The sequence below is a fragment of the Carcharhinus amblyrhynchos genome, chromosome 3, assembly GCF_965287045.1.
Source record: "Carcharhinus amblyrhynchos chromosome 3, sCarAmb.v2.hapA, whole genome shotgun sequence".
NCBI classification, from domain to species: Eukaryota; Metazoa; Chordata; class Chondrichthyes; order Carcharhiniformes; family Carcharhinidae; genus Carcharhinus; species Carcharhinus amblyrhynchos.
The window spans coordinates 4,627,136-4,654,023 of NC_137326.1; the positions used below are offsets into that span (position 1 = coordinate 4,627,136).

Here is a 26,888-nt window from a genome sequence, read left to right on the forward strand (position 1 = left end):
TCCATTTGCTGTTTCCAATTGCTAACAGTGCCACAGAAAAGGCAGGTTGTCTGTGACTGACGGACACTCTCTTGTGCACCAACCCAAATAACAGGGACCGACCATCCCGGGCAGGAGGGAGTGATCATGGAGACCGGATTGTGGAATGATTTCCATGTCACAGGCTGTACCAGGCTGCTTTCTGCTCTGCAATTAGTGTGGACGGACAGTAATTAATGCTTTGGGATGCACACAAGCACACTTGTGTAGCTCTCTGAGCTCTGAGGGATCAAAGTGCTTCCAGCCAAGTCAATGCATTGCAGTGTGATTCTGCTATTTGTAAGATATGATTCTGTAGTGTTATTATTTTGTTTGTTCTTGACACGTGTGTGTGTGTGTCGCTGACTAATTGCCCTTGAGAAGGTGGTGATTGTTCACTTTCTTGAACCTCTGCAGTCCATTTCATGTAGGAATGCCCACAATGCTTTAGGGAGGGAGTTCTGGGATTTTGACCCAGACAGCAATGGTCGAGTGGTATTATTGCTAGAATATTAATCCAGAATCAGCTAATGCTCTAGGGACCCGGGTTCAAATCCCACCATGGCAGATGCTGGAATTTGAATTCAATAATGAAAATATCTGGAATTAAGAATCTACTGATGGCCATGACACTATTGTCAATTGTCAGAAAAACCCATCTGGTTCACAAATTCCTTTAGGGAAGGAAATCTGCCATCCTTATCTGGTCTGGCCTCCAGAGTTACAGCAATGTGGTTGACTCTCAACTGTCCTCCAAGGGCAACTAGGAAAGGGCAATAAATGCTGGCCAGCCAGCGATGCCCAAGACGCGCAAACTGAATTAAAAAAAGGAACAGCCAATATATTTCCAAATCAGGATGGGTGTGTGGCTTGATGGGGAACCACCAGGTGGTGATGTGTCTGCTGCCCTTGTCCTTCTAAGTTGTAGAGGTGATGGGTCTGGAAGGTGAGGTCAAAAGAACCTTGGTGAGTTGCTGCAGTGTATCTCATAGATGGTACACACTGCATGGGTGGTGGAGGGAGTGAATGTTGAAGGGGGTGGATGGGATGCCAGTCAAGCGGGTGTTTTATTCTGGGTGGTGTTAAGCTTCTCAAGTTTTGTTGGAGCCGCACCCACCCAGGCAAGCATTCCATCACACTCCTGACTTGTGCCTTGTAGATAGTGAATAGGCTTTGGGGAGTCAAGAGGTGAGTTACTCACTGCATTCTGATCTACTCTTGTAGCCACAGTGTATATGCAGCTGGTCCCGGTCGGTTTCTGGTCAATAGTAACCCCCAGAATGTTGACAGAGGGGGTTTCAGCAATTGTAATGTTATTGAATTTTAAGGGGAGATGGTTAGACTCTCTCTCTTGTTGGATATGATCACAGTTATATGGCATGGATGTTATTTGTCACTTATCAGCCCAAACCTGAGTGTTTTGATAGCTTTGCTGTGTTTGGACATGGACTGCCTCAGTATCTGAGGAGTGGTGAATGGTGCTGAGAATTATACAATCATCGGCGAACATCCCCACTTCTGATCTTATAATGGAGGGAAGGTCATTGATGAAGCAGCTGAAGATGGTTGGGCCTCGGACACTCCCCTGAGGACCTCCTGCAGAGATGATTGCCCTCCAATAGTCACATCCACTTCCCTCGTGCTTGGAGTGAGTCCAACCAGTGCGTATGAAATGCTGCAACCAATTTGTGCACAGCAAGATCCCGCAAACTGGAATGCGACAGTGGCCAAATAGTCTGTTTCTGTGATGTTGCCTGAGGACCAGGGCAACAGGGAAACTCCCCTGTTCCTCTTCACACGGCGTCGTGGGATCACCATCCACAACAGCAGAGGTGAAATCGTAGACAACTCAAAATGAGGCCAGCAATTCACTGCATGCCATTCCCAGGCCCATTCCCTGTATCTCTGTCAACATTTCCTTTTCGGATCACAGTCTCATTCCCTCTCGAAAGCCTCAATTGAATCTTACTCCACCGCACTCTCAGGCAGCTACATGTGCATAGATCCCTGGAAGTTGGCACCCAGGTTGATAAGGTTGTTAAGAAGGCGTACGGTGTGTTAGCTTTTATTGGTAGAGGGATTGAATTTCGGAGCCGTGAGATCATGTTACAGCTGTACAAAACTCTGGTGTGGCCGCACTTGGAGTATTGCGTACAGTTCTGGTCGCCGCATTGTAAGAAAGATGTGGAGGCATTGGAAAGGGTGCAGAGGAGGTTTACCAGGATGTTGCCTGGTCTGGTGGGAAGGTCTTATGAGGAAAGGCTGAGGGACTTGAGGTTGTTTTTGTTCAAGAGAAGAAGGTTAAGAGGTGACCTAACTGAGGCATACAAGATGATCAGAGGATTGGATAGGGTGGACATTGAGAGCCTTTTTCCTTGGATGGTGATGGCTAACACGAGGGGACATAGCTTTAAATTAAGGGTTGGTAGTTATAAGACAGATGTCAGAGGTAGGTTCTTTACTCAGAGGGTAGTAAGGGCGTGGAATGCCCTGCCTGCAGCAGTTGTGGACTCGCCAACTTTAAGGGTGTTCAAATGGTCGGTGGATAGGCATATGGATAACATTGGAATAGTTTAGGTTAGAGGGTCATTAGATTGGTTCCACTGGTTGGCGCAACATCGAGGGCCGAAGGGCCTGTACTGCGCTGGAATGTTCTATGTTCTATTCCAGTTCCTAACCAATCGCTGCACAGCATCATTGCTTCTCTTGTTAATTACCTTAAACCCGAGTCCCTTGTTCTCACGCAGTGTAAATTCCACCAATGGGGACAGTGTGTCCCTATCGACGCTGACCAGAACCCTCATGAATTTGAACATTTTGATCAAATCTCCTCGCAACTGTTTTTCCCCAAGAAAACAGCCCATCCCCATCCCCCATTCCTGTCCCCCCTCCAATTTCTCCAGTCTTGTATGTAGCTGAAGTTTGCCATGCCTGGAATCATTCTCACGAACCTTCTCTGTATTCTCTCCAATGCCTTCATATCCTTTCTAAATCTGGACACTCCAGTTGAGCTTGAACCAGTTGCTTACACTGGCTTAACAGAACATCCTTGCTTTTATACTTTTATACTGAGGATGGCACGGTGGCACAGTGGTTAGCACTGCTGCCCCACAGCACCAGGAACCCAGGTTCGATTCCCGGCCTTGGGTCACTGTCTGTGTAGAGTTTGCACATTCTCTCCATGTCTGCGTGGGTTTCCTTCAGATGCTCCAGTTTCCTCCCGCAGTCCAAAAATGTGCGGGTTAGGTTGATTGGCCGTGCTAAATTGATCCTAGTGTCAGGATAATGAAGGTTACCGGAATAGGGTCGAGGTGGGATTGTGGTCAGTACAGACTCGATGGGCTGAATGGCCTCCTTCCGTATTGTAGGGATCCAATGATACGCTATAGATAAAGGCTCAAAGCCATATGCATTATTAGTCAATCACTCAACCTGCCCTTTGTGTTATTGCTTACAATAACTTAACATCGGAAAGACAGCACCCGCGACAGTGCAGCACTCCCTCAGTACTGCTGCGGTGTGTCAGTCTAGGTAGCTAGATTCAAGTACCTGGGGGTGGGGACTGAACCCATGACACTCCGACTCAGCCAATCCTAATAACACCTGCAATTTCACGCGATAAGACGGGAGAACCCGCAAATTCATTCCCTCTCGTCCCAATGGGTCACTTACCATTGAATGGGCAAACAGGAATAGCTGTAAGCCTGGGTGACGGCTCTTCATCAAGTCAATGTGCTGCAGGCAATCGCGGACGTATATTTTAAAATCAGACACAATCAGGCGCTTGCCTTCACTCTGCCCATGGCCAACTGTGTAAAGGAGGAAGAGAGAAGGATATCTGAATAGTGGCTTGGCAGAGAGACATGCTGTCAAAGCTTTCCACCAGGTACTCATCAGGACAGCTACAGGAAGACCAAAGAGCGCAACAACTTATACTGCATGAGAAAAGGTCGCCGGTTGGTTGGCAAGTTGACTCTGATTGGGCGAAGCTTTGCCCTGGGGAGTGCCCCAGGAAACTACTGTCCCCCCCAAACTTCTGTTTAATTCAAAAAAGACGCAATGCCTGGAAGTGTTCCTTGCAGAGGGACACAGCGATTAGCACTACTTCCTCGTAACACCAGGAACCCGGGTTCAATTCCGACCTTGGGTCACTGCCTGTGTGGAGTCTGCACGTTCTCCCTGTGTCTGTGCGGGTTTCCTCTGAGTGCTCCGGTTTCCTCCCACAGCCCCAAGATGTGTGGGTTAGGTGAATTGTCCGTGCTAAATTGATCCTAGTGTCAGAGGGGATTAGCAGGGTAAATGTGTGGGGTTGCGGGAATAGGGCCTGGGTGGGATTGCGGTTGGTACAGACTCATTGGGCCAAATGGCCTCCTTCTGCACTGTAGGGATTCTATAATCAGGGCAGGCCCTGTGCATGGGTGTATGTAACTTCAAACAGGGGTAAGGATAAGAGAAGAACTGAGTGGGAAGCTTCCTCAAAGGCTCAGTAAGTCACAGTGTTTGTACAGTGCCATCGTGGACCTCAGGATGTCCCAGGTCCCTCACAGCTGATGAAACATTTCTCAAGTCCAGTCACTGCCATATTACTCAGAACCACAACAGCCAATTGGAGCACAGCTAAACTCCCACAACCGGTAATGTGACGGTGACAAATCACAGGCCAGTAAAACTCTCCTCTCATTCTTTGTTAAGGGTCCTTTCACGCCTAACTGACAAGACAGACCAGCCTACAGTTTGATGTCTCGTCTGAAAGCTAGTACCTCTGACAGAGCAGCACTCCCTCACTGGCAACGTCAGCCCAGATCTTGTGCTATGTTTCTGGATCGCACAATGTTCAAATTCAGAGCTGAGACTCTGACTGCTGAGCCGTTGTTTGACAAACCTCCGGGTGCTCCGGTTTCCACCCACAGTCCAAAGATGTGCGGGTTAGGTTGATTGGCCGTGCTAAGAAATTGCCCCTTAGTGTCCAGGGATGTGGAGGTTAGAGGGATTAGTGGGTGTGATATGTAGGGATATGGGAGTAGGGCCCGGGCGGGATTGTGTTCGGTGCAGACTCGATGGGCCGAAGGGCCTCTTTCTGCACTGCAGGGTTCTATGATTCTATGATCTTCTATGATAAAACTGATGTTCTAGTTCATTTGGAAAGGTAACCTCTCTTGTGTTAATGCCCCTTTTACAGGGCTGGTGGCTCTGGCCTATCATTCTGGGAGACTTTTTGAGGATTCATTAACGGGAGAGACTCGGATCGGAGGGGCAGAGCCTCAGATTAAAGGGGACGACCCTTTAGAACCAAAATGAGGAGGAATTTCTTCAGCCAGAGGGTGGTGAATGTATGGTACTATTTGCCGCAGGGGGCTGTGGAGACCGGGTCATTGAGTGTATTTAAGACAGAGATAGATAGATTTTTGATTGGTAAAGGGATCAAAGGTTACAGGAAAAAGGCAGGAGGATGGGGTTGAGAAACTTATCAGCCACGATTGAATGGCAGAGCAGACTCGATGGGCTGAATGGCCTGCTGTTGCTCCTCTATCTTATGGTCTTCTTTTCTGATAATGTTTTTTGCCGAGGCAATGGGCCTGTCTTGTGTCAATAAGCTGAGGAGGACCGGGGTGAGGCATTCTACAATGTGAAGACGTCACAAGAGCAACTGAGGAATCCTGCCACTTTCAAGGCAAAACTCACGAGTGTTTGGAGCCCTCATTTTGCCCTCAGGGTGAGCTCAATCAGTTTGAAAAGGACAGACACATTCCAGGTCTGATCCCTGCTGAGTTAGCCCACATCAGCCTGGGAGACATGGAGTCATCCAGCAAGCTCTGATGGTCGGTATGTGTCTGAGGAGACTGGGGACGCTTAGAGAGGGGCAGGATTTAGGATTTGGCAGGTTGGCCTTCATAGCACAAGGATTTGAGTAGGGGGATAGGGATGTTTTAGTACAATTGTATTGGGCGTTGGTGAGGCTACACTTGGAATATTGTGTGTGGTTTAGGTATCCTTATCTGAGGATGTCCTTGCTATAGAGGGAGCGCAGTGAGGGTTTACCAGGCTGATTCCTGGGATAGTGGATCTGTCATATGAGGAGAGACTAAGTGGGTTAGGATTATATTCACTGGAGTTTAGAAGAGTGAGAGAGGATCTGATAGAAACTGATAAAATTCTAACAGGGTTAGACAGAGTAGATTGAGAAAGAATGTTCCCGATGGTGGGGGTGTCCAGAACTGGGGGGGTCATAGTTTGAGGATAAGGGGTAAACCTTTTAGAACTGAGGTGAGGAGAAATTTCTTCACCCAGAGGGTGGTAAATGTGTGGAATTCACTCCCACAGAAAGTAGTTGAGGCCAAAACATTTTGTGATTTCAAGAAGAAATTAGATATCGCTCTTGGGGCTAAAGGGATGAAGGGATATGGGGGGAGGGGGGATCAGTGATCAGCCATGATCAAGATGAATGGTGGAGCGGGCTGGAAGGGCTGAATGGCCTTCGCCTGATTCTAGTTTCTATGTTTCGATGTATCCAAGGAAAGAGAGGATTCAGTTACACGGATAGGCTGGCACTTGATTGAGACGTTCAGAACCATGGAGTGGGGGGTTCCGGACAGAGCAGTCCAGGAGAAACTGTTCCCATTAGCAGAAAGATGTGGAACTGATCCACTTCAGATCAACCATGATCTTATTGAATGGCGGGGCAGGCTCGAAGGGCTAGATGGCCCACTCCTGCTCCTATTTCTTATGTTCTTAAGATCCTAAGCCAGAGGGAGTGGGCGTACGGTGACTGGCTAAAGAACTAACACCGACACGAGGGAAAAAAAACCCTGCGCAGCGAATGGTAAGGCCCGAGAGCGTGGTGGAGGCAGATTCAATCGTGGCTTTCCAGAGGAAATCGGATAAGAACCGAAACACAGGCTGAATCAGGGAGTTGTGTGGGAAGGGCGGGGCAGTGGGACTCACTGAGTCGTCCTGGAAATAGAAACCTTCTGTGTTGTAAGCGTTCAAAGATTTTATTTATGTATATTATCCACTTTGCATCCCTGGTAGTCAACAATAGTGAATGTATCGCACTCGATACTGTCCAATTGTTCACCGCTTATCATTTATTAAAATGAGGATGCTGCATGTAGATAGACCTCAGCAGAATTCAGACTGGTCTGATTAGTTATTCTGTTTTAATAGTCCGGTTTATGCAGATCAGATTCAAGCTAAGCAACATGCTAATTTTTTTGTTGGTACACCCGAAAGAACGAGATAAAAGCAAATCGCTGCGGGCGCTGGAATCTGAAACCAAAAGAGAAAACGCTGGAAAATCTCAGCAGGTCTGGCAGCATCTGTAAGGAGAGAAAAGAGCTGACAGCTTTGACAAAGGGTCACCTGGACTCGAACCGTCAGCTCTTTTCTCTCCTTACAGATGCTGCCAGACCCGCTGAGATTTTCCAGCAATTTGTCTTTTGGTACCAGAGAGAGCTGGATTTTTGAACAAAAGAATCCGTGGTGTCCAAATCAAGAAGCTAGCACCAGTGCTCCTTCTGTGGGAAACGGCAATTTACTTCTACTTCATTCACTTTGCTATAGATTGTATTGGCTGCTCGCATTGTGGTCTCCGCCTGTCTACAAGGCACAAGTCAGGAGTGTGTTGGAATATTCCCCACTTGCCTGGATGGGTGCAGCTCCAACAACACCCAAGCAGCTCGACACCATCCAGGAGAGAGCAGCCCCACTTGGCTGGCACCCCATCCACCACATTAAACACTCACTCCCTCCACCGCCAATACACAGAACTATTGTACCGTCTACAAAATACACTGCAGCAAATCACCCAAGCTCCTTCAACAGCACCTTCCAAATCTATCACCTCTACAAAATGGAAGGCTCAGGGGCTGTGGACACATGGGAACATCACCACTTCCAAACCACTCACCACCCTGACTCAAAAATATATCATGAGGTGGAGATGCCGGCGTTGGACTGGGGTAAACACAGTAAGAAGTCTCACAACACCAGGTTAAAGTCCAACAGGTTTATTTGGAATCACGAGCTTTCAGAGCGCCGCTCCTTCGTCAGATGAGTGACTCCAAAAGATTCCAAATAAACTTGTTGGGCTTTAACCTGGTGTTGTGAGACTTCTTACCGAAATATACTGCCCCTCCCTTACTATCGCTGGGTTAAAATCCTGGAGATCCCTCCCTAACAGCACTGTGGATGTACATACACCGCACGGACTGCAACAGCTCAAGAAAGCAGGATCTCAAAGATAAACTCCCTGTAAATAGTTAAGGCCTGATGTGGAGATGCCGGCGTTGGACTGGGGTAAACACAGGAAGAAGTCTCACAACACCAGGTTAAAGCCCAACAGGTTTATTTGGTAGCTAGTGGCGTTTACTACCAAATTTTGTATTGTCCGTTTTTTAAAAATTTATCGCTTATTTAGGTTTTATTTGCTAGTGTCACAAGTAAGCTTATATTAACACCACAATGAAGTTACTGTGAAAATCCCCTAGTCACCACACTCCTTCACCCGTTCGGGTACACTGAGGGAGAATTTAGCACGGCCAATGCACCCTAACCAGCACATCTTTCGGACTGTGGGAGGAAACCGGAGCACCCAGAGGAAACCCACTCAGACACGGGGAGAGCGTGCAGATTCCACACAGACGGTGACCCAAGTTGGGAATCAAACACACGTCCCATGGTGCTACGAATCAGCAGTGCTAACCACAGTGCCACCATGCTGCCCTTCTGAGACGTATGTGTCGTTGACGAGGCCAGCATTTATTACCCGTCCCTAACTGCCGTTCCTGAATCGCTGCAGTCCACGTGGTGTCGGTGCTCCCGTAGTGCTGTTCAGGAGGAAATATGAGTCCACCTGCTGACCAATCAGTGCTCTTCTCATGAAGTGAAAACTGTTGCTCCCTTTCAATTTGATACTCTTGCCAATTGTCCTGATGAGTGCAAGATGAAAAGCTTTGACAGCCCGTGTCTTTTTAAAAGCAAAATTTACGTTTTGCGCTACCAAATGACTGTTTGAAAAATAAGTTGCTGTTGTTGTGTTCTGGGGTTTTAACCCAGCAGCAATGAAAGAACAACCAATTTATTTCCAAGTTGCAAGTGTGTGTGGCTTGGATGGGAATTTAGCAGTGCCGGAGTTCCCACACGCCTGGGGAAAGTGCAGGGCAGTGGAACTAATTGGATAGATCTTTCAAAGAGCTGGAATGGTTACGATGGGCTGAATGGCCTCCTGCTGTGCTATATGAGCGGGGCAGGGCGGGGGAGAGGGGGAGGATAAAACAAACTGAATATCGGATTCCCTTTTAGCAATCCCTTTTCTGAATGGGATTAATTAGCTTGGGAGCCTGCGCTCGGAAACATCATTAACCTGGAACCGTGCGTCTGGGAGAGTTATGTACGAGCTGGCAGGCGGAACGTTACTGAGGCAGAAATGGGATACAACGGCCAAATGAGAAACAAAGTTGGATTTTTTTTTAAAAAAAGCCTTTTGTTTAACCTGAAGTGAACGGGACCCAGGAAAAGATTAAACTCTCAATCTTTTTTTCATTCTGTGCAAAATCCGTGACTGACAGAAACGTAAGAAGCAGTACAGATTTATAAAAGCAAACACACTTCCCCTTGAGCAGTTTCCATTCATTCCAAATAAAAAGAGGTATTTGCAACTTCACTTTTTAAAAAAACTGCGATAGGACAAGGAGGAGAGGTGAAGAGGTTTTTTTTTTAACTCTGTAATGAAAGGGCAATGAAAGCAGATTCAACAGTAACTTTCCAAACATGAATTGGATGAGTAGTTCAATGGCAAATTAGGCAGTGGGTTAGCACTGACACCTCACAGCGACAGGGGCCCGGGTTCGATTCCGGCCTTAGGTCACTGTCTGTATGGAGTTTGCATGTTCTCCCTGTGTCTGCGTGGGTTTCCTCTGGGTGCTCCGGTTTCCTCCCACACTCCAAAGATGTGCCGGTTAGGTGGACTGGCCGTGCTAAATTGTCCCTTAGTGTCCAAAGCTGTGTAGGTTAGGTGGATTGGCCATGCTAAATTGTCCCTTAGTGTCCAAAGCTGTGTAGGTTAGGTGGATTGGCCATGCTAAATTGTCCCTTAGTGTCCAAAGCTGTGTAGGTTAGGTGGATTGGCCATGCTAAATTGTCCCTTAGTGTCCAAAGCTGTGTAGGTTAGGTGGATTGGCCATGCTAAATTGTCCCTTAGTGTCCAAAGCTGTGTAGGTTAGGTGGATTGGCCATGCTAAATTGTCCCTTAGTGTCCAAAGCTGTGTAGGTTAGGTGGATTGGCCATGCTAAATTGTCCCTTAGTGTCCAAATCTGTGTAGGTTAGGTGGGTTGGCCATGCTAAATTGTCCCTTAGTGTCCAAAGCTGTGTAGGTTAGGTGGATTGGCCATGCTAAATTGTCCCTTAGTGTCCAAAGCTGTGTAGGTTAGGTGGATTGGCCATGCTAAATTGTCCCTTAGTGTCCAAAGCTGTGTAGGTTAGGTGGATTGGCCATGCTAAATTGTCCCTTAGTGTCCAAAGCTGTGTAGGTTAGGTGGATTGGCCATGCTAAATTGTCCCTCAGTGTCCAAAGCTGTGTAGGTTAGGTGGATTGGCCATGCTAAATTGTCCCTTAGTGTCCAAAGATGTGCAGGTTAGGTGGATTAGCCATGCAGGAGGCTATGAGGATAGGGCGGAGGGGTGGGCCTGGGTGGGATGTTCTGCAGTAGAGACCCTTTGGCCCTCGATGTTGCGCCGACCAGTGGAACCAACCTAATGACCCTCTAACCTAAACTATTCCAATGTTATCCATATGCCTATCCACTGACCATTTGAACGCCCTTAAAGTTGGCGAGCCCACAACTGCTGCAGGCAGGGCATTCCACGCCCTTACGACCCTCTGAGTAAAGAGCTTCTTTCAGAGGGTGGGAGCAGACTCGATAGGCTCCTCAAGGTCAGAAGTTGGTTGGATCAAATGGACCCCGAGAGCTGTGCAAATAACATGGTTTAATTCTGAGTGCAGTGCTGAGGGAGTGCTGTGATATCCCTTGTTAAACTGAGGCCTGAAATCGAGGCTGACGTTCCATAGCAGTGCTGAGGGAGTGCTGTACTGTCATAAGATGTGCAGGTTCGGCAGGATTGGCCAAAGATATCCAGGTTAGGTGGAAAGCTGAGTTTGAAGCCAAGGCCCCAGCTTCCTGTTTGGTAAAAACCAGCTGCACTGTCTCGGAGAACAGCAGATGAGATCTGCCTGGTATCAGGGAGCTAAGATCACTGTCTATTTTTACTATTGCCAATTTATAATATCTTTTCAGAATTGAACATAAGAACATAAGAAATAGGAGCAGGAGTAGGCCATCTAGCCCTTCGAGCCTGCCCCGCCATTCAATAAGATCATGGCTGATCTGTCGTGGCTCAGTTCCACATTCCCGCCCTCTCCCCATAACCCTTAATCCCCTCTCTTATCAAAAACCCATCAACCCGCGTCTTAAAAATATTTAGCGAGGCAGCCTCCACCACTTCAACGGGCAGAGAATTCCAGAGATTCACCACCCTTTGAGTGAAGAAGTTCCTCCTCAACTCCGTTCTAAACCACCCCCCCTTTATCTTGAGGCTGTGCCCCCTAGTCCTACTGTCCTTTCTGAGCGGGAAGAGTCTCTCCACCTCTATCCTATCCATCCCATTCATCATCTTATACGTCTCAATGAGATCTCCCCTCATTCTTCTAAACTCTAACAAGTACAAGCCTAATTTATTCAGCCTCTCCTCATAGCTCAACCCCCTCAACTCCGGCATCAGCCTAGTAAACCTCCTCTGCACTCCCTCCAAGGCCAAAATATCCTTGCGTAAGTACGGCGCCCAAAACTGCACACAGTACTCCAGCTGCGGCCTCATCAGTGCCCTATACAGCTGCAGCAAGACCTCCCTACTTTTATATTCAATCCCCCTCGCTATGAAGGCCAGCATCCCATTCGCCTTCCTGACCACCTGCTGCACCTGCAGGCTGGGTTTTTGCGACTCATGCACAAGGACCCCGAGGTCCGTCTGCACCGTCACCTGATGCAGTTTTTCTCCACGTAAGTAATAATCCTTCCTACCATTCTTCCTACCAAAGTGGACCACCTCGCACTTGCCAACATTAAATTCCATTTGCCATTTCCTGGCCCATTCGCCCAGCCTATCGAGATCCTTCTGCAGACTCTCCGCACCCTCCGTGCAATTTGCCTTTCCACCAATTTTGGTGTCATCAGCAAATTTCGACACCCTACACTCGGTTCCCTCCTCCAGATCATCTATATAAATGGTAAAAAGCTGAGGCCCCAGCACCGACCCCTGGGGCACTCCACTAGTCACCAACCGCCAATCCGAATAGCACCCATTGACCCCCACTCTCTGCCTCCTATTTGACAACCAATCCTCTATCCACGCTAACACCCTACCCCCAACTCCATGTTCCTCGACCTTCTGCAATAACCTCTTGTGAGGTACCTTGTCAAATGCCTTCTGAAAATCCAGAAAGACCACATCCACCGGCTCTCCTCTATCCACCGCATTGGACAAAAGCTTTAAAATTACTAAGCAAAAGGAAATTTTTGGGTGTTCAGAATCGCTCACAAACCAATCACTGCAGAGACCCAAATCCCAAAGGAATTGTACAAGGGCCACTTACATTTCCTGGGCCAGTTTTGGCACCTGGTCTGTGAGAATAAATCAACCTGAAACCTTTCCAAATCTTCGATGGTTGGAATACCATCAATCTCAAGAATCCAGACTAAGGAATGTACATCATTCATCCAAGCCAACGTGGACTTGACCTGACAGTCCTCATCATCCCGCAAACTGCTGGATTAGGTAATATTGCACAAAGAGGTTGCCAGGTTCAGATTGCCATTTTCCAGGTAGCAACAGGAAAACGGCTCCATCCAGGTTCAATTCCTGGCTCTGCACCCACACTGTTCCTACTGGAACTTCGGAACATCCGCACCCACATCTCCAAGATTCATCTCTGCATGCCCGTCCCATCATGGACAACATCCCAACTGGAAAAGTGAATTATCCAGCATCAGATTTCAACCTGCCAACTCTGGGAAATAATACACCATTGGAATTTGATTCTGGACTCACGTAAAAGAATAACTCTTACTTTGTCCGCAGTCTTTTCCCTGTATCTCTTTATTTTCTCTGTCTTTTCTCCATCGTATGACTGAAAGGAGGACACATTGCTACCCTCCTCTCGTGTTTGGATGTGTGCAAATATATTATCCTCCTGAGTTTACCCTGGTCACGATTCTCCGATTCCATTCACTCTGCCAACGCTGCCAGCAAGAACAGAGAATTTGGCACTCAGCCAAAACTTCATTCACTGCAGCGGGACTGGAGAACCCTAGGTGCTGGCGAGGTCGGAGAACACCAGGTTAAAGTCCAACAGGTTTATTTGATAGTAAACGCCACGAGCTTTTGAAACACTGTTCCTTTTCGCTTGACGAAGGAACAGCATTCCAAAAGCTTACGGCATTTACTACCAAATAAACCTGTTAGACTTTAACCTGGTGTGGTGAGACTTCTTACGAGGTTGGAGAACTCCAGCCCCTATTTTGAGTTCACTGTGGAGTTGTTAATAGGAATTGGATCGCACCAAAACTGAGGGGTTCAGAAAACATGCCACCAATTGCAACGGGGAGGGAAATCAAAAGCGTCCTTCTAATTACAGGAGGAGGAACCAGGGCAGTTTAATTTAAACCCCTCCTGTCCATAACACAGGTGCCCTGGCCAATATTTATCCCTCAACATTAACATCACAAAAAAAGACATATTATCACATGCATTTTGTGAGAGATTGGCAAACTCAAATTGGCAGCTGCACTTCCTACAACAGTGACGACACTTCCAAAAAAAAAAGTATTAATTTGGCTGTAAAGCTTTTGAAGGCATCTGGTGTGAAAAATGTGCTAAAAACCCAAGTCTTTCTTTTCTTTCTGTGTGTTTCTTAAAGGCTCCATGTGCTATCTGAGTTCTCTTGGTGTCCTGGTCAACATTCCTCCCTTAACCAAGGCACGGGGCCACAGTGGGTTGGCACTGCTGCCTCACAGCGCCAGGAACCCGCGTTCGATTCCTGGCTGGGGTCACTGTCTGTGCGGAGTCTGCACGTTCTCCCTGTGTCTGCGTGGGTTTCCTCTGGGGGGTCCTGTTCCCTCCCACAAAGATGTGCGGGTTGGGTGGATTGGCCATGCTAAATTGCCCCTTGGGGTCCAGGGGACTAGCTAGGATAAATGCATGAAATTATGGGGGTAGGGCCCGGGTGGGATTGTGGTCGGTGCAGATTTGATGGGCCGAATGGTATCCCTTCTGCACGGTAGGGATTCTATGATTCAATGTTTACCAACCAAGGTGCTAAAAAGAATGATTAAGTAGACACTCATCTCACTCCTGCTCGTAGAATTTTGAAAGTGGAAATAAACAGCTCCTGTATTTACATAGCCTCTATTCACTTCCCAAACGATGTGATAATACAATGTACAAATCATTCCATTCTAATTAAACTGCATGCCCTCCTCCGCCCTCATCACACTCCTCCAGCCCAGTACAGTAGTCAGTTATTAAAGTGTTGCTGTGAAACATGGAGAGGGTGCGAGAGACGATAACAAGGGACTTTGGTTACGTTGAGACCCAGAGCTGGCATTTCCTGTGTAAGAATGTGGGTTTTAGTTTGTGATGTCAACGCACCAAACCAGAAGCAGAGAGGAAACTGCTCTCCTTGAAGTGAAAGTGTTGGGAGGAGATTCAATGGGGTGGAAAAAGTTACAAAGAGCTTTGGTTGAGTCAGTAGGGAGGCACTGTTCCATAGAGAGAGGCAGTGGCATTGGACTTGCAATCCAGAGATCCTGAGTAATGCATTTTGGTAGGAAGAAAAGAGGAACAGATTATTTTCTAAATGGGAAAAGAACTCAGAAATCAGAAACGTAAAATAAACTTGAGATTCCGAGTTCAGGATTCTCTTCGGGTTAACGTACAGGTTCAGTCAGCAGTTAGGGAGACAAATGTAATGTTAGCATTCATGTCGGGAGGTCTAGAATACAAGAGCAGGGATGTACTTCCCAGGCTGTATAAGGCTCTGGTCTGACCCCATCTGGAGTATTGTGAGCAGTTTTGGGCACTGCATCTAAAGAAGGATGTGCTGGTCCTGGAGGGGATCCAGAGGTGGTTCACGAGAATGATCCCGGGAATGAAAGGCCTGACGTATGAGGAACGGTTGAGGACTCTGGATCCGTGCTCGTTGGAGCTCAGAAGGATGAGTGGGGGGGAATCACACTGAAACTTACAGAATAACGAAAGGCCTGGATAGAGTGGACGTGGGGAAGATGTTTCCATTATTAGGAGAGACTGGGATTCGAGGGCCCAGCCAGAAGGTGGTGAATCTGTGGAATTCATCGCCATAAAAGGCCGTGGAGACCATTAAGTGCATTTAAGATAGAGATAGTTTGGTAAGGGGATCAAGGATTACAGGGAAAAGGCAGGAGATTGGAGTTGGGAAACTTATGATTGAATGGTGGAGCAGACTTGATGGACTGAATGGCCTAATTCTGCTCCTCTATCTTATGGTCTTGTGCTTTGGGGACCTGGGTTCGAATCCCACTATGACAGATTGTGAAATATGAATTGAATGGAAATCTGGGATTAAGAATCTACTGATGACCATGAAACCATTGTCGATTGTCAGAAAAACCCACCTGGTTCACTAATGTCCTTTAGGGAAGGAAATCTGCCATCCTTACCCGGTCTGGCCTACATGTGACCCTCAGAGCCGCAGCAATGTGGCTGACTCTCAAAATGCCCTCTGAAATGGAGGGCAATTAGAGATGGACAGTAAAGGCTGACCCAACCAGTGGCACCTGAATCATACACAAGGGCAAACACCCCCTCAGCATCCACTCTGTCAGCGCGCCCCCCCCTCAGAATCTTACATATTTCAATAAATTTACTTTAAAGTTTATTTATCAGTGTCACAAGTTGGCTTACAATTAACACTGCAATGAAATTACTCTGAGAATCCCCTAGTCGCCACACTCCGGTGCCTGTTCGGGTACACTGAGGGAGAATTTAGCACGGCCAATGCACCCTAACCAGCACGTCTTTTGAACTGTGGGAGGAAACCCACACAGGCACGGAGAGAACGTGCAGACTCCGCACAGACAGTGAGCCAAGCCGAGAATCGAACTTGGGTCTCTGGCGCTGAGGCAGCAGTGCTAACCACTGTGCTACAGATCAAGATCAAACTCCACTGGGTATAGACCCAACCTGCTCAACCTTTCCATACAAGACAAACACCTCAACCCAGGAATCAGCTTCATGACCCTTCTCTGAACACCTTCCAATGCAATTCTGTCCCTCCTTAAATCAGGTGACCAAAACTTCAGACAGTCTCTAGGTGCAGTCTCACAATTGCCCTGTACAGAAGCAGCAAGACTTAACCTATTTTAGAACATAGAACACTACAGCACAAACAGGCCCTTCGGCCCACGAGTTGTGCCGATCACATCAACACCTATCTATAACCCCCAATCCCATAAAACCCCATATACTCATCCAGAAGTCTTTTAAAAGACCCCAGCGAGTTCGCCTCCACCACCACTGATGGCAGCCGATTCCACTCACTCACCACCCTCTGAGTGAAAAACTTACCCCTAACATCACTTCTGTACTTTCCTCCCCGCACCTTAAATCTGTGTCCTCTCGTAGCGACCATTTCAACCCGGGGAAATAGCCTCTGAGAATCCACCCTATCCATTCCTCTCAACATTTTATAAACTTCTATCAGGTCGCCTCTCAACCTTCGTCTCTCCAGGGAAAAGAGACCCAGCTCCCTCAACCTAACTTCATAAGGCATGCCTCCCAGTCCAGGCAACATCCTTGTAAATCTCCTCTGTACCCTCTCAATAGCTTCTACGTCTTTCCTATAGTGAGGCGACCAGAACTGCGCACAGTACTCCAAATGAGGCCTGACAAGGGTCTTATAAAGTTGCAGCATTACCTCCCGACTCCTAAACTCAATCCCTCGATTAATGAAGGCCAGTACACCATACGCCTTCTTGACCACCTCTTCCACCTGCGAGGCCGATTTAAGAGTCCTGTGGACCCAGACCCCAAGATCCTTCTGCTCTTCAACACTACTCAGACTCCAGCCCTTGATAGTGTACTCGTTCATCCCGTTGGTTCTGCCAAAATGGACGACTACATATTTATCCGCGTTGAAGTCCATCTGCCACTTCTCCACCCAGTCCTGCATCCTATCTATGTCCTGCTGCAACTTTTGACATCCTTCCAGACCATCCACAACACCACCGACCTTCTATTTTTACATCCCGCTCCCCCTGCAATGAAGACCAACATTCCATTTGTCTTTCTAATTACTTGCTGTGTCTGCGTGCTAACTTTGTGATTCATGTACAAGGCCAACCAGATCCTTCTGCACTGGAACGATCTGCCATTTTTTTCCATTTAAATAATATTCTGTTTTTCTATTCTGCCTGCTGAAATGGCCAACCTCATCTTATAATCCATCTGCCAATGCTTTTCCCCACTCACAACCTACTTATATCCCTTTGCAAGCCTCCTCACAATTTGCTGTCCTACCTATTTCCCTATCATCAGCAAATCTGGGTGATAATATAGTCTTCATCCAAGTTATAACTAAAGATTGGAAATAGATGAGGCCCCATTGCTGGTCCCTAGTGGCGCTCCACTAGTTACAGTTTGCCAGCTTAAAAGTGACTCATTTATTTAATGACTCTCTGTCCCCAGTGGTGAACTCTCCATTCTCCTGGAGCTGTCACCAATCTTAGGCTGGTAGTTACTTACCAGAGAAATGCCAGTGGGCTTGATGGCCACTGGTGGCATTATGCTCAGCAAATGTTATCGGACCCCCAGACCAGCAGTGAGTGAAAGTGGGGGCAGATGGATCTCTGGTGAAGGGGGCAGACGGATCTCTGATGGGGGTGCGGGGCGGGGGGGTGGGGGGGGGGGTGGGGGGGGAGGTGCTGGGGTGTCCACTGCCACTCTGCAGCCGATCCATGCGGGGGGAGGGGGGCAGGGGTGGTGATCAGTCTGGGTAGTGGGGGCAGGGTAGAAAAGGGGGACAGTGATGTGTGTGAGTAATGGGGGGGTGGATAAGGGGGACAGTGATGTGTGTGAGTAGTGGGGGGGTGGATAAGGGGGACAGTGATGTGTGTGGGTAGTGGGGGGGGTGGATAAGGGGGACAGTGATGTGTGTGGGTAGTGGGGGCAGGGTAGAAAAGGGGGACAGTGATGTGTGTGAGTAATGGGGGGGTGGATAAGGGGGACAGTGATGTGTGTGAGTAATGGGGGGGTGGATAAGGGGGACAGTGATGTGTGTGGGTAGTGGGGGGGTGGATAAGGGGGACAGTGATGTGTGTGGGTAGTGGGGGGGTGGATAAGGGGGACAGTGATGTGTGTGGGTAGTGGGGGGGTGGATAAGGGGGACAGTGATGTGTGTGGGTAGTGGGGGGGTGGATAAGGGGGACAGTGATGTGTGTGGGTAGTGGGGGCAGGGTAGAAAAGGGGGACAGTGATGTGTGTGAGTAATGGGGGGGTGGATAAGGGGGACAGTGATGTGTGTGAGTAATGGGGGGGTGGATAAGGGGGACAGTGATGTGTGTGAGTAATGGGGGGGTGGATAAGGGGGACAGTGATGTGTGTGAGTAATGGGGGGGTGGATAAGGGGGACAGTGATGTGTGTGAGTAATGGGGGGGTGGATAAGGGGGACAATGATGCGTGTGGGGGCCATTGCTCCCTCTTTTCACTCCCGAGCCGCTTTCTCCGGCTTTCTGTGGCCCGGGAGCGATCTGACACGGGCGCGCTTTTCCAAATTTTTTTCCTACTGCGCATGCTCCGATCGTTTCAAGAAGGCAAATGGAGTGTTGGCCTTTATCGCGAGGGGGATGGAATATAAAAGCAGGGAGGTCTTGCTGCAATTGTACAAGGTACTGGTGAGGCCGCAACTAGAGTACTGTGTGCAATTTTGATCCCCTTATTTGCAAAAGGATATATTGGCCTTGGAGGGAGTACAGAGGAGGTTCACCAGGCTGATACCGGAGAAGAGGAGGTTGGCTTACGAGGAGAGATTGAGTAGATTGGGCCTGTACTCGTTGGAGTTTAGAAGGCTGAGGGGTGATCTTATAGAGACATATAAGGTAGAGGCAGAGAGATTCTTGCCACTTAGAACCTCGGGGTCCTTGTGCATGAGTCGCAAAAACCCAGCCTGCAGGTGCAGCAGGTGGTCAGGAAGGCGAATGGGATGCTGGCCTTCATAGCGAAGGGGATTGAATATAAAAGTAGGGAGGTCTTGCTGCAGCTGTATAGGGCATTGGTGAGGCCGCAGCTGGAGTACTGTGTGCAGTTTTGGGCGCCACACCTGCGCAAAGGTATTTTGGCCTTGGAGGGAGTGCAGAGGAGGCTTACTAGGCTGATACCGGAGTTGAGGGGGTTGAGCTATGAGGAGAGGCTGAATAAACTAGGCTTGTACTCGTTGGAGTTTAGAAGAATGAGGGGAGATCTCATTGAGACGTATAAGATGATGAATGGGATGGATAGGATAGAGGTGGAGAGACTCTTCCCGCTCAAAAAAGACAGTAGGACTAGGGGGCACAGCCTCAAGATAGAACGGAGTTGAGGAGGAACTTCTTCACTCAAAGGGTGGTGAATCTCTGGAATTCTCTGCCCGTTGAAGTGGTGGAGGCTGCCTCGCTAAATATTTTCAAGAAGCGGGTTGATGGGTTTTTGATAAGAGAGGGGATTAAGGGTTATGGGGAGAGGGCCGGAAAGTGGAACTGAGCCACGACAGATCAGCCATGATCTTATTGAATGGCGGGGCAGGCTCGAAGGGCCAGATGGCCTACTCCTGCTCCTATTTCTTATGTTCTTATGTTCTTATGTTTCGGCCGCACTGAGCCCCACCCACAGCGCGAGCGGGACTGGAGATGACGGGGAGAGTATTGGGGGGGGTGGTGCCTGGAAGCAGGTTTCCGAGTCGGATCTGCGTTATGCCCAGATTCAGCACTTAGAACAAAAATGGTAAAATCAGGCCCATTGGGTGATATTTCTGGTTTTATCCTTATTAGACCTTCTCCTGGCAGTTTGGCACACGGGATTGTTTACTGGACCATTTCAGATTGCAGTTAAAAATCAACCACATTACTGTGGCTCTGAAGCCATGAGGAAGCCAGACCACTGTATAAACATTTATAGTTACTATATATGGAAAATTAATAGGTTTCCTTCCTTAAATGTTCTGAGGTTTCATTCTGCTAACATCACAAGTCACAGATCTTTCCGATGTTTACAGAGATCCATGTATGTTGTTTCCAAAGTTTCTGTGGAAACGTTAATCCATCTTATAACCCAACAGCTTATAAAATTGCACATCCCAGCTGTGGCCAATTTCCACCCACCCTCCCTGCGTATGTCAGCAGTGAGAATCCAGGTTTAATTTGCCATCTCTGAGTATTGAAGCTAATTGTAGCTGGCTGGATAGCGACCCACAGCACGATAGATCTTCCAGTTCTGTATTGACACTCATTGGAACCCCTGCTGGAACTGCACTGCTGCTATCTTTGAACCACTCCATATGGTTGTATATCGCAACACTAAACTGTGCCAACACTTCAATTCCATCACTGTCCTGCATTAACGTAGCACCTATGATGTGGGAAATGAGGGAGTTGACCAAGTGTTTGGTCAAGCAAGTGGAGTTTTAAGGAGGAGGGGTAAAGAACAAAGAACAAAAATCAGCCCGGGAAACAGGCCCTTCGGCCCAACGAGCCCGCGCCGCCATCTCAACACCACCAGTCCCCCCTCCACCCATGACCCTTATTTAATGTTTTATGGCCATCCACATTGAGGGAAACTAATTTAGGGACAATTTATTACTGCCAATCAGCCTAATAGCACATCTTTGGGGTGTGGGAGGAAACCGGAGCACCCGGAGAAAACCCACGCAAGCACGGGGAGAATGCGCAAACTCCCACAGACACCGGCCCAAATCCATGTGTCTGCACAGCAATCAGCGATAGTCACTGAGCTGTCGTCTTGCCCAGTATCTGGTCCAGTTTAGGCACACACTAATGACATGAAGCACTAGGCCAATCTCGAACAACCAAGAGCAGCCCAAATACGACCCATCGCGTGTGTGCCCCACATTGGACACAAGGCGGGCTGACTTAAAACGTGTGAATGAAAAAGCATCGGGGAGAACTGTGTGCAGTTTTGGGCGCCGCACCTGCGCAAGGATATTTTGGCCTTGGAGGGAGTGCAGAGGAGGTTTACTAGGCTGATACCGGAGTTGAGGGGGTTGAGCTATGAGGAGAGGCTGAATAAACTAGGCTTGTACTCGTTAGAGTTTAGAAGAATGAGGGGAGATCTCATTGAGACGTATAAGATGATGAATGGGATGGATAGGATAGAGGTGGAGAGACTCTTCCCGCTCAAAAAAGACAGTAGGACTAGGGGGCACAGCCTCAAGATAAAGGGGAGACGATTTAGAACGGAGTTGAGGAGGAACTTCTTCACTCAAAGGGTGGTGAATCTCTGGAATTCTCTGCCTGTTGAAGTGGTGGAGGCTGCCTCGCTAAATATTTTTAAGACGCGGGTTGATGGGTTTTTGATAAGAGAGGGGATTAAGGGTTATGGGGAGAGGGCGGGAAAGTGGAACTGAGCCACGACAGATCAGCCATGATCTTATTGAATGGCGGGGCAGGCTCGAAGGGCTAGATGGCCTACTCCTGCTCCTATTTCTTATGTTCTTATGAGAATCAGGGAGGCAATTTCAAAATGTAGCATTAGACAATATAATGCATTTCCCTCAACGGATGGTCAATAATAAAGATATTTAATCATTGGATTTGGTGCAGAAAAGCAACTGGGTTATTGGGGAAGGGTGTTGGGTTCTTGGGGAAGGGTGTTGGGTTCTTGGGGAAGGGTGTTGGGTTCTTGGGGAAGGGTGTTGGGTTCTTGGGGAAGGGTGTTGGGTTGTTCAAGAGGTTACAGTGGAAAATATTCAGCCACTGCAGAGGCAGTTTAAAGGGCAAATGTATCAGGACTTGCAGGAACCTTTGGTCTCAAAGAATTATGGAAATGGAAGAGATTACAATGATGTGGAGAGGCCAAGACCATGAAGGCACGTAATATGAAGGAAAGAATTTTAAATGGGAACTGACTCAGTGAGTAGAGCGGAGATGGGGGCTTTGTGTGGGTTTTTCTTAAACTTATACTCATATAATTATAATAATTATAGAATCCCTACAGTGCAGTAGGAGGCCATTCAGCCCATTGTGCCTGCATTGACAACACGTCCACCCAGCCCATCTCCCTGTAACCCCATGTATTTACGCTGCTAATCCCACTGACAGTAAGGGACAATATTAGCTTGGCCAATCAACCTAACCCGCACAGTGTTAGGTCCCACTGCACCCGTGGACAGTGGGAGCTGTAGAGGAACAGAAAGTTCCGCCGGCAAAAAGGACCAGAAGGTTTTGGCCACTGTTTATCTACACACCCAATCTAAAATATCAATGAGTACTTGTACTTACATGGCACGTAAAGCAATACAATGTCACAGGACAATTCACAGCATTTGTGCTCATCCCTAAATATCTGTTGACAAGGTGGTGCTGAACCCTCTTCACGATCTGCTGTAGCCCAGCTGAGATCGGTACACCCCGAGTGCAGGTTGGCAGGGAGTTCTCGGATTCACACCCCATACTGACTGTGTGGATCTCTAGGTTCTTCACTCCTTCCCTCCTTAGAACTGAATCTCATTGTTGGACTCACCCCCAAATCTGGTCTCAGACAGAGTGAGTATCACACCCTGATCCCAAGGAATATTCTTAAGACATTGGATTATGTAGCAAGGCACACGTGGAGGGTCCACAAGTGTGCAAACTGATGCGTGAGGCGATCTGCCTTGGGGAGGTTCAGGGTTGGACACCGGCTTGTGATCCCTGACCTCAGTGCTCCCCCCTGTCTGTATCTGCGAGTCTGCTCAGAATGTGAACTGGCCGCCCGAGCAATTAATTTGTTGCCTGCCATTTTAAACGTGGATACTGTGCTGTGCGAACAGAGCGAAGAACAGAAACGATAGAACCATAGAATCCCTTAGGGTCATAGAACACTGCAGAAGGAAGTTATTCAGTCCATCAAGTCTGTACCGATTCTCTGCCCTTCCCTTGGCCCTATCCCCGTAACCCCACAGATTTACTGTAACTGCAGTTGGCCTTTTGGAATAAGGATCCAGTTGATGGGCCAATCAGGGAGTCTTTTCCTTGTATTTACCCGGGAGTGTCAGTTCCTCTGGCACTCCCGAAGGTAGACTGCTGGCTGCGAGGACTCTGTGCACTGCTGCTGGAATTGTAAATGAAACGATTTTGGTGAAAGAACTTCTGCCTCCAAAGACTTATTACACGTACCCCACTACCTACACACATCGTTGGACACCGAGGGACGATTCAGCACGGCCAATCCACCTAACCGGCACATCTTTGGAGTGTGGGGGCACCCAGAGGAAACCCGTGGACACAGGGGAGAATGTGCAGACCCCGCACAGACAGCGACCCGAGGTCGGAATTGAACCGGGGTCCCTGGCGCTGCGAGGCGGCAGTGCTAACCACTGTGCTACTTCCTGGATCGTTATCTGACCCACATCTGTTCGTGACCCAGAAAAAGCTCAATCCCAAATTCCTATCTTTGTTTTCGATTGCCTCCACGGCCTCCCCTCTCCTTCCGGCTTTACAACACCCCCTGAGATCTCTGCACTCTTCCTGGCTCCTTATGCTTACTAGTTTTCTTCACTCCATGTTTGGCGTCTGCAGTCTAATTCTGTTCCTATATCTCTGAGCTATCTGTGAAAGGTATTTGCAGTCAAAAGTGACAGGGAGTTTCAGAAAGCTTGGGCTGAGGGGAGAAGGAGAAATCGACAGTGATGTTTTGAGTACTTGTCTTGTGTGTACAGCCCGTCAGCAGATATCAAATGACAACGTAGCGAAGCCCTTTCCTGACAGATCGCAGCGAGAGGGTTAAGAGGAGGCAGATGGTACTTACTGTGATCATGTGAAAATACAAACAGGGATTGCCTCAGGAGCATGGTGACAACCTCGGCGTAGCGGCCACTGTGTTCCCCGGCACCATGTATTATCATCACTAACGCCCTGCAAAAATTAGGCCAAAGAGGAATTCAGAAATGGGAGAGTGAGCATGAATTTAACAAAGTGCATTCATAGAATCCTACAGTGCAGAAAGAGGCCCTTCGGCCCATCGAGTCTGCACCGACCACAACCCCATCCAGACCCTACCCCTCTATCCCTACACATTTACCTGCTAATCCCTCTCACCTATGCACCCCAGGACACTAAGGGGCAATTTCTTAGCCTGGCCAATCAACCTAACCCGCACATCTTTGGACTGTGGGAGGAAACCAGAGCACCCGGAGAAAACCCACGCAGACACGAGGAGAATGCGCAAACTCCACACAGACAGTGACCCGAGCCGGGAATCGAACCCAGGTCCCTGGAGCTGTGAAGCAGCAGCGCTAACCACTGTGCTACCGTGCCATTAAAACCTTGTAATTCAACCCGATTTCACCTCTGTGACGTTAACTATCTGAGCGAATCTTGGCCAATCTGGAGCAGATATCAACGCTCCTGGTGCCTCCAGACTTGTCTGGTTATTTTTATTCATTAGTGGGATATGGGCGTATTTGGATCTCCAACATTTATTGCCCCATCCCTAGTTGCCCCTGGTCAGGGGGCAGTTGAGAGTCAACCACGTTGCTGTGGCTCTGAAGTCACATGTAGGCCAGACCGGGTAAGGACGGCAGATTTCTGATGGGTTTTCCTGACAATCGATAATGACTTCATGGTCACCTCTAGATCCTTGATTCCAGATGCTGTGGTGGGATCCGAATCCGGGTCCCCAGTACATTAGCTGGGTTCCTGGATTAACAGTCTAGTGATAGAACCACCAGACCTTCACCATCCACCTTTCACGTCCCATTTGCCTGTCTACCCCTTGTGTTCACTGACCGATTTTGGCTCCAGTCTCGGCAACTCAGTTCTGTCAAAGGGTCACTTAGACTTGAAACATCAGCTGTTGGGGGGGGGGGGGGAGTCTTACCAAGTGTTGTGCCCAGCAAGAAAATTGGCAAATTTCTCTCCAGATCTTACCACACCCAGCCTACAAAAAACCAAGGGGGGGGTTCACACTGTCATACAGGGGGCAGGGCCTCAATTCACTGGCCAAACCCCCGCTGCGCTGGGATCAGCCGCCATCTTTGAATGGCTCCCTGATTAGAATCTGAGCAAATCGCTCCCCCAGCCCACCACGGAATTCTCAGGGGCTCCCCTCCCCACCCCAATCAACGACCCATTTCCCCCCTCCCCCTCGATCATCACCCCCTCCTCCCCACAGTTGGAGCTGGCACCCATCGCCATCAATGTCCATCGCTGACTGTTCCTTCGTCCACTCCCAGTCCACAATCAAATGGCACGGTGGCTAGCACTGCACCAGGGATCTGGGTTCAATTCCAGCCTTGGATCACTGTCTGTGTGGAGTCTGCACATTCTCCCCATGTCTGCATGGGTTTCCTCCCACAGTCCAAAGATACGCAGGATGGGTAGATTGACCATGCTTAATTGTCCCTTAGAGTCAGAGGGGCCCAGCAGGGTAAACACATGGGGTTACGGGCATTTGGGCCTGGCTGGCATTGTTGTTGGCGCAGGCTCGATGGGCTGAATGGCCTCCTCCATGGCTATCGTTCATTGAAATCTGAATGAACCCACCCTGCCCCTTCCCCAGGAAGCTTCCACCCGAACTGTCCCCTTGGCCCAGGCTGACACTGCCAGATTGACAAGGGGATGGTGCCAACCCGTGCCAAGGGGTAGTACCAGGAGCATTGGCAGACAGCTGCCTGGCCGTGTCCCCCTGCCCCTGGGATTATACTGACCTTTATGCACCCACCCCCCCCCCCACCCCCACATCAAGGTGAGCCTGCCGGTGCCCTCTGAATATCCAATGAGGGGAGAAGTCTCGGAGAGTGCTCACTAATGACATGGAAATGTATTAAAATGAGCTTCCTGAGATCCCGCAGCCTGTTTCAAGTCACCCTGTCGGTAAAGGGGGCTGAAAGATTAGAGTTCGGAAACTCAGCGGAAGGCAAATCGTACATTCCGCGTCTTTGGATTTTTAACCTGTGCCGCCATTCCCGTGTCTTTCCCTCTCCACTGATTCTGCCGGAGCCGCTGAGTTTCTCCAGCACTTTCTGCCTTTATTTGACTTCTTACACTCGAGTTCAAATCGCCCTCTGGCCCTGGTCACTCTCCATCTCTCTGCAAACTCAGACTTCCTCCAACTCCAGCCTCTCGTGCATCCTCAAGTTCCTTCACCCAGTGACCTTATCTTCCATTGTCAGGGCCATAAGCTCAGGATATCCTACAATAAACTCTCCACCTTATTTCCTTTCTTTTCGCTGTTTCCCAAAGCGACCAACCTCTGAGAACCGCATCGAATCCTGCAGCGCTGAAGGAGGCCATTTGGCCCATCGAGTCTGCACCAACCACAATCCCACCCTATCCCCATTACCCCATGCACTTACCCTAGCTAATCCCCCTTACACTAAGAGGCAATTTAGCATGGCCAATCCACCTAACTTACACATCTCTGGACTATGGGAGGAAACCGGAGCGCCTACAGGAATCCCATGCAGACATGGGGAGAATGTGCAAACTCCACACAGACAGTCCAAGCTGGGAATCGAACCCGGGTCCCTGGCGCTGTGAGGCAGCAGCGCTAATGACTGTGCCATCATGTCGCAGCATGACACCAACCTGT

The 26,888-nt window shown here is 48.7% G+C and overlaps 1 protein-coding gene across 2 annotated transcripts in view; it reads right to left on the reverse strand.

Moving 5' to 3' along the window:
- LOC145363207 (monoglyceride lipase-like) overlaps window positions 1-26,888 on the reverse strand; it is a 75,324-nt gene that overhangs the window by 27,319 nt on the left and 21,117 nt on the right. For both annotated transcript variants that reach the window (XM_080218641.1, XM_080218642.1), the window contains 2 exons: window positions 24,105-24,211; window positions 3,691-3,827 (listed from right to left, as the gene is read on the reverse strand). In XM_080218641.1, the coding sequence (XP_080074767.1) occupies window positions 3,691-3,827; window positions 24,105-24,211 (244 nt within the window). The remainder of the gene's footprint in view (window positions 1-3,690; window positions 3,828-24,104; window positions 24,212-26,888) is intronic.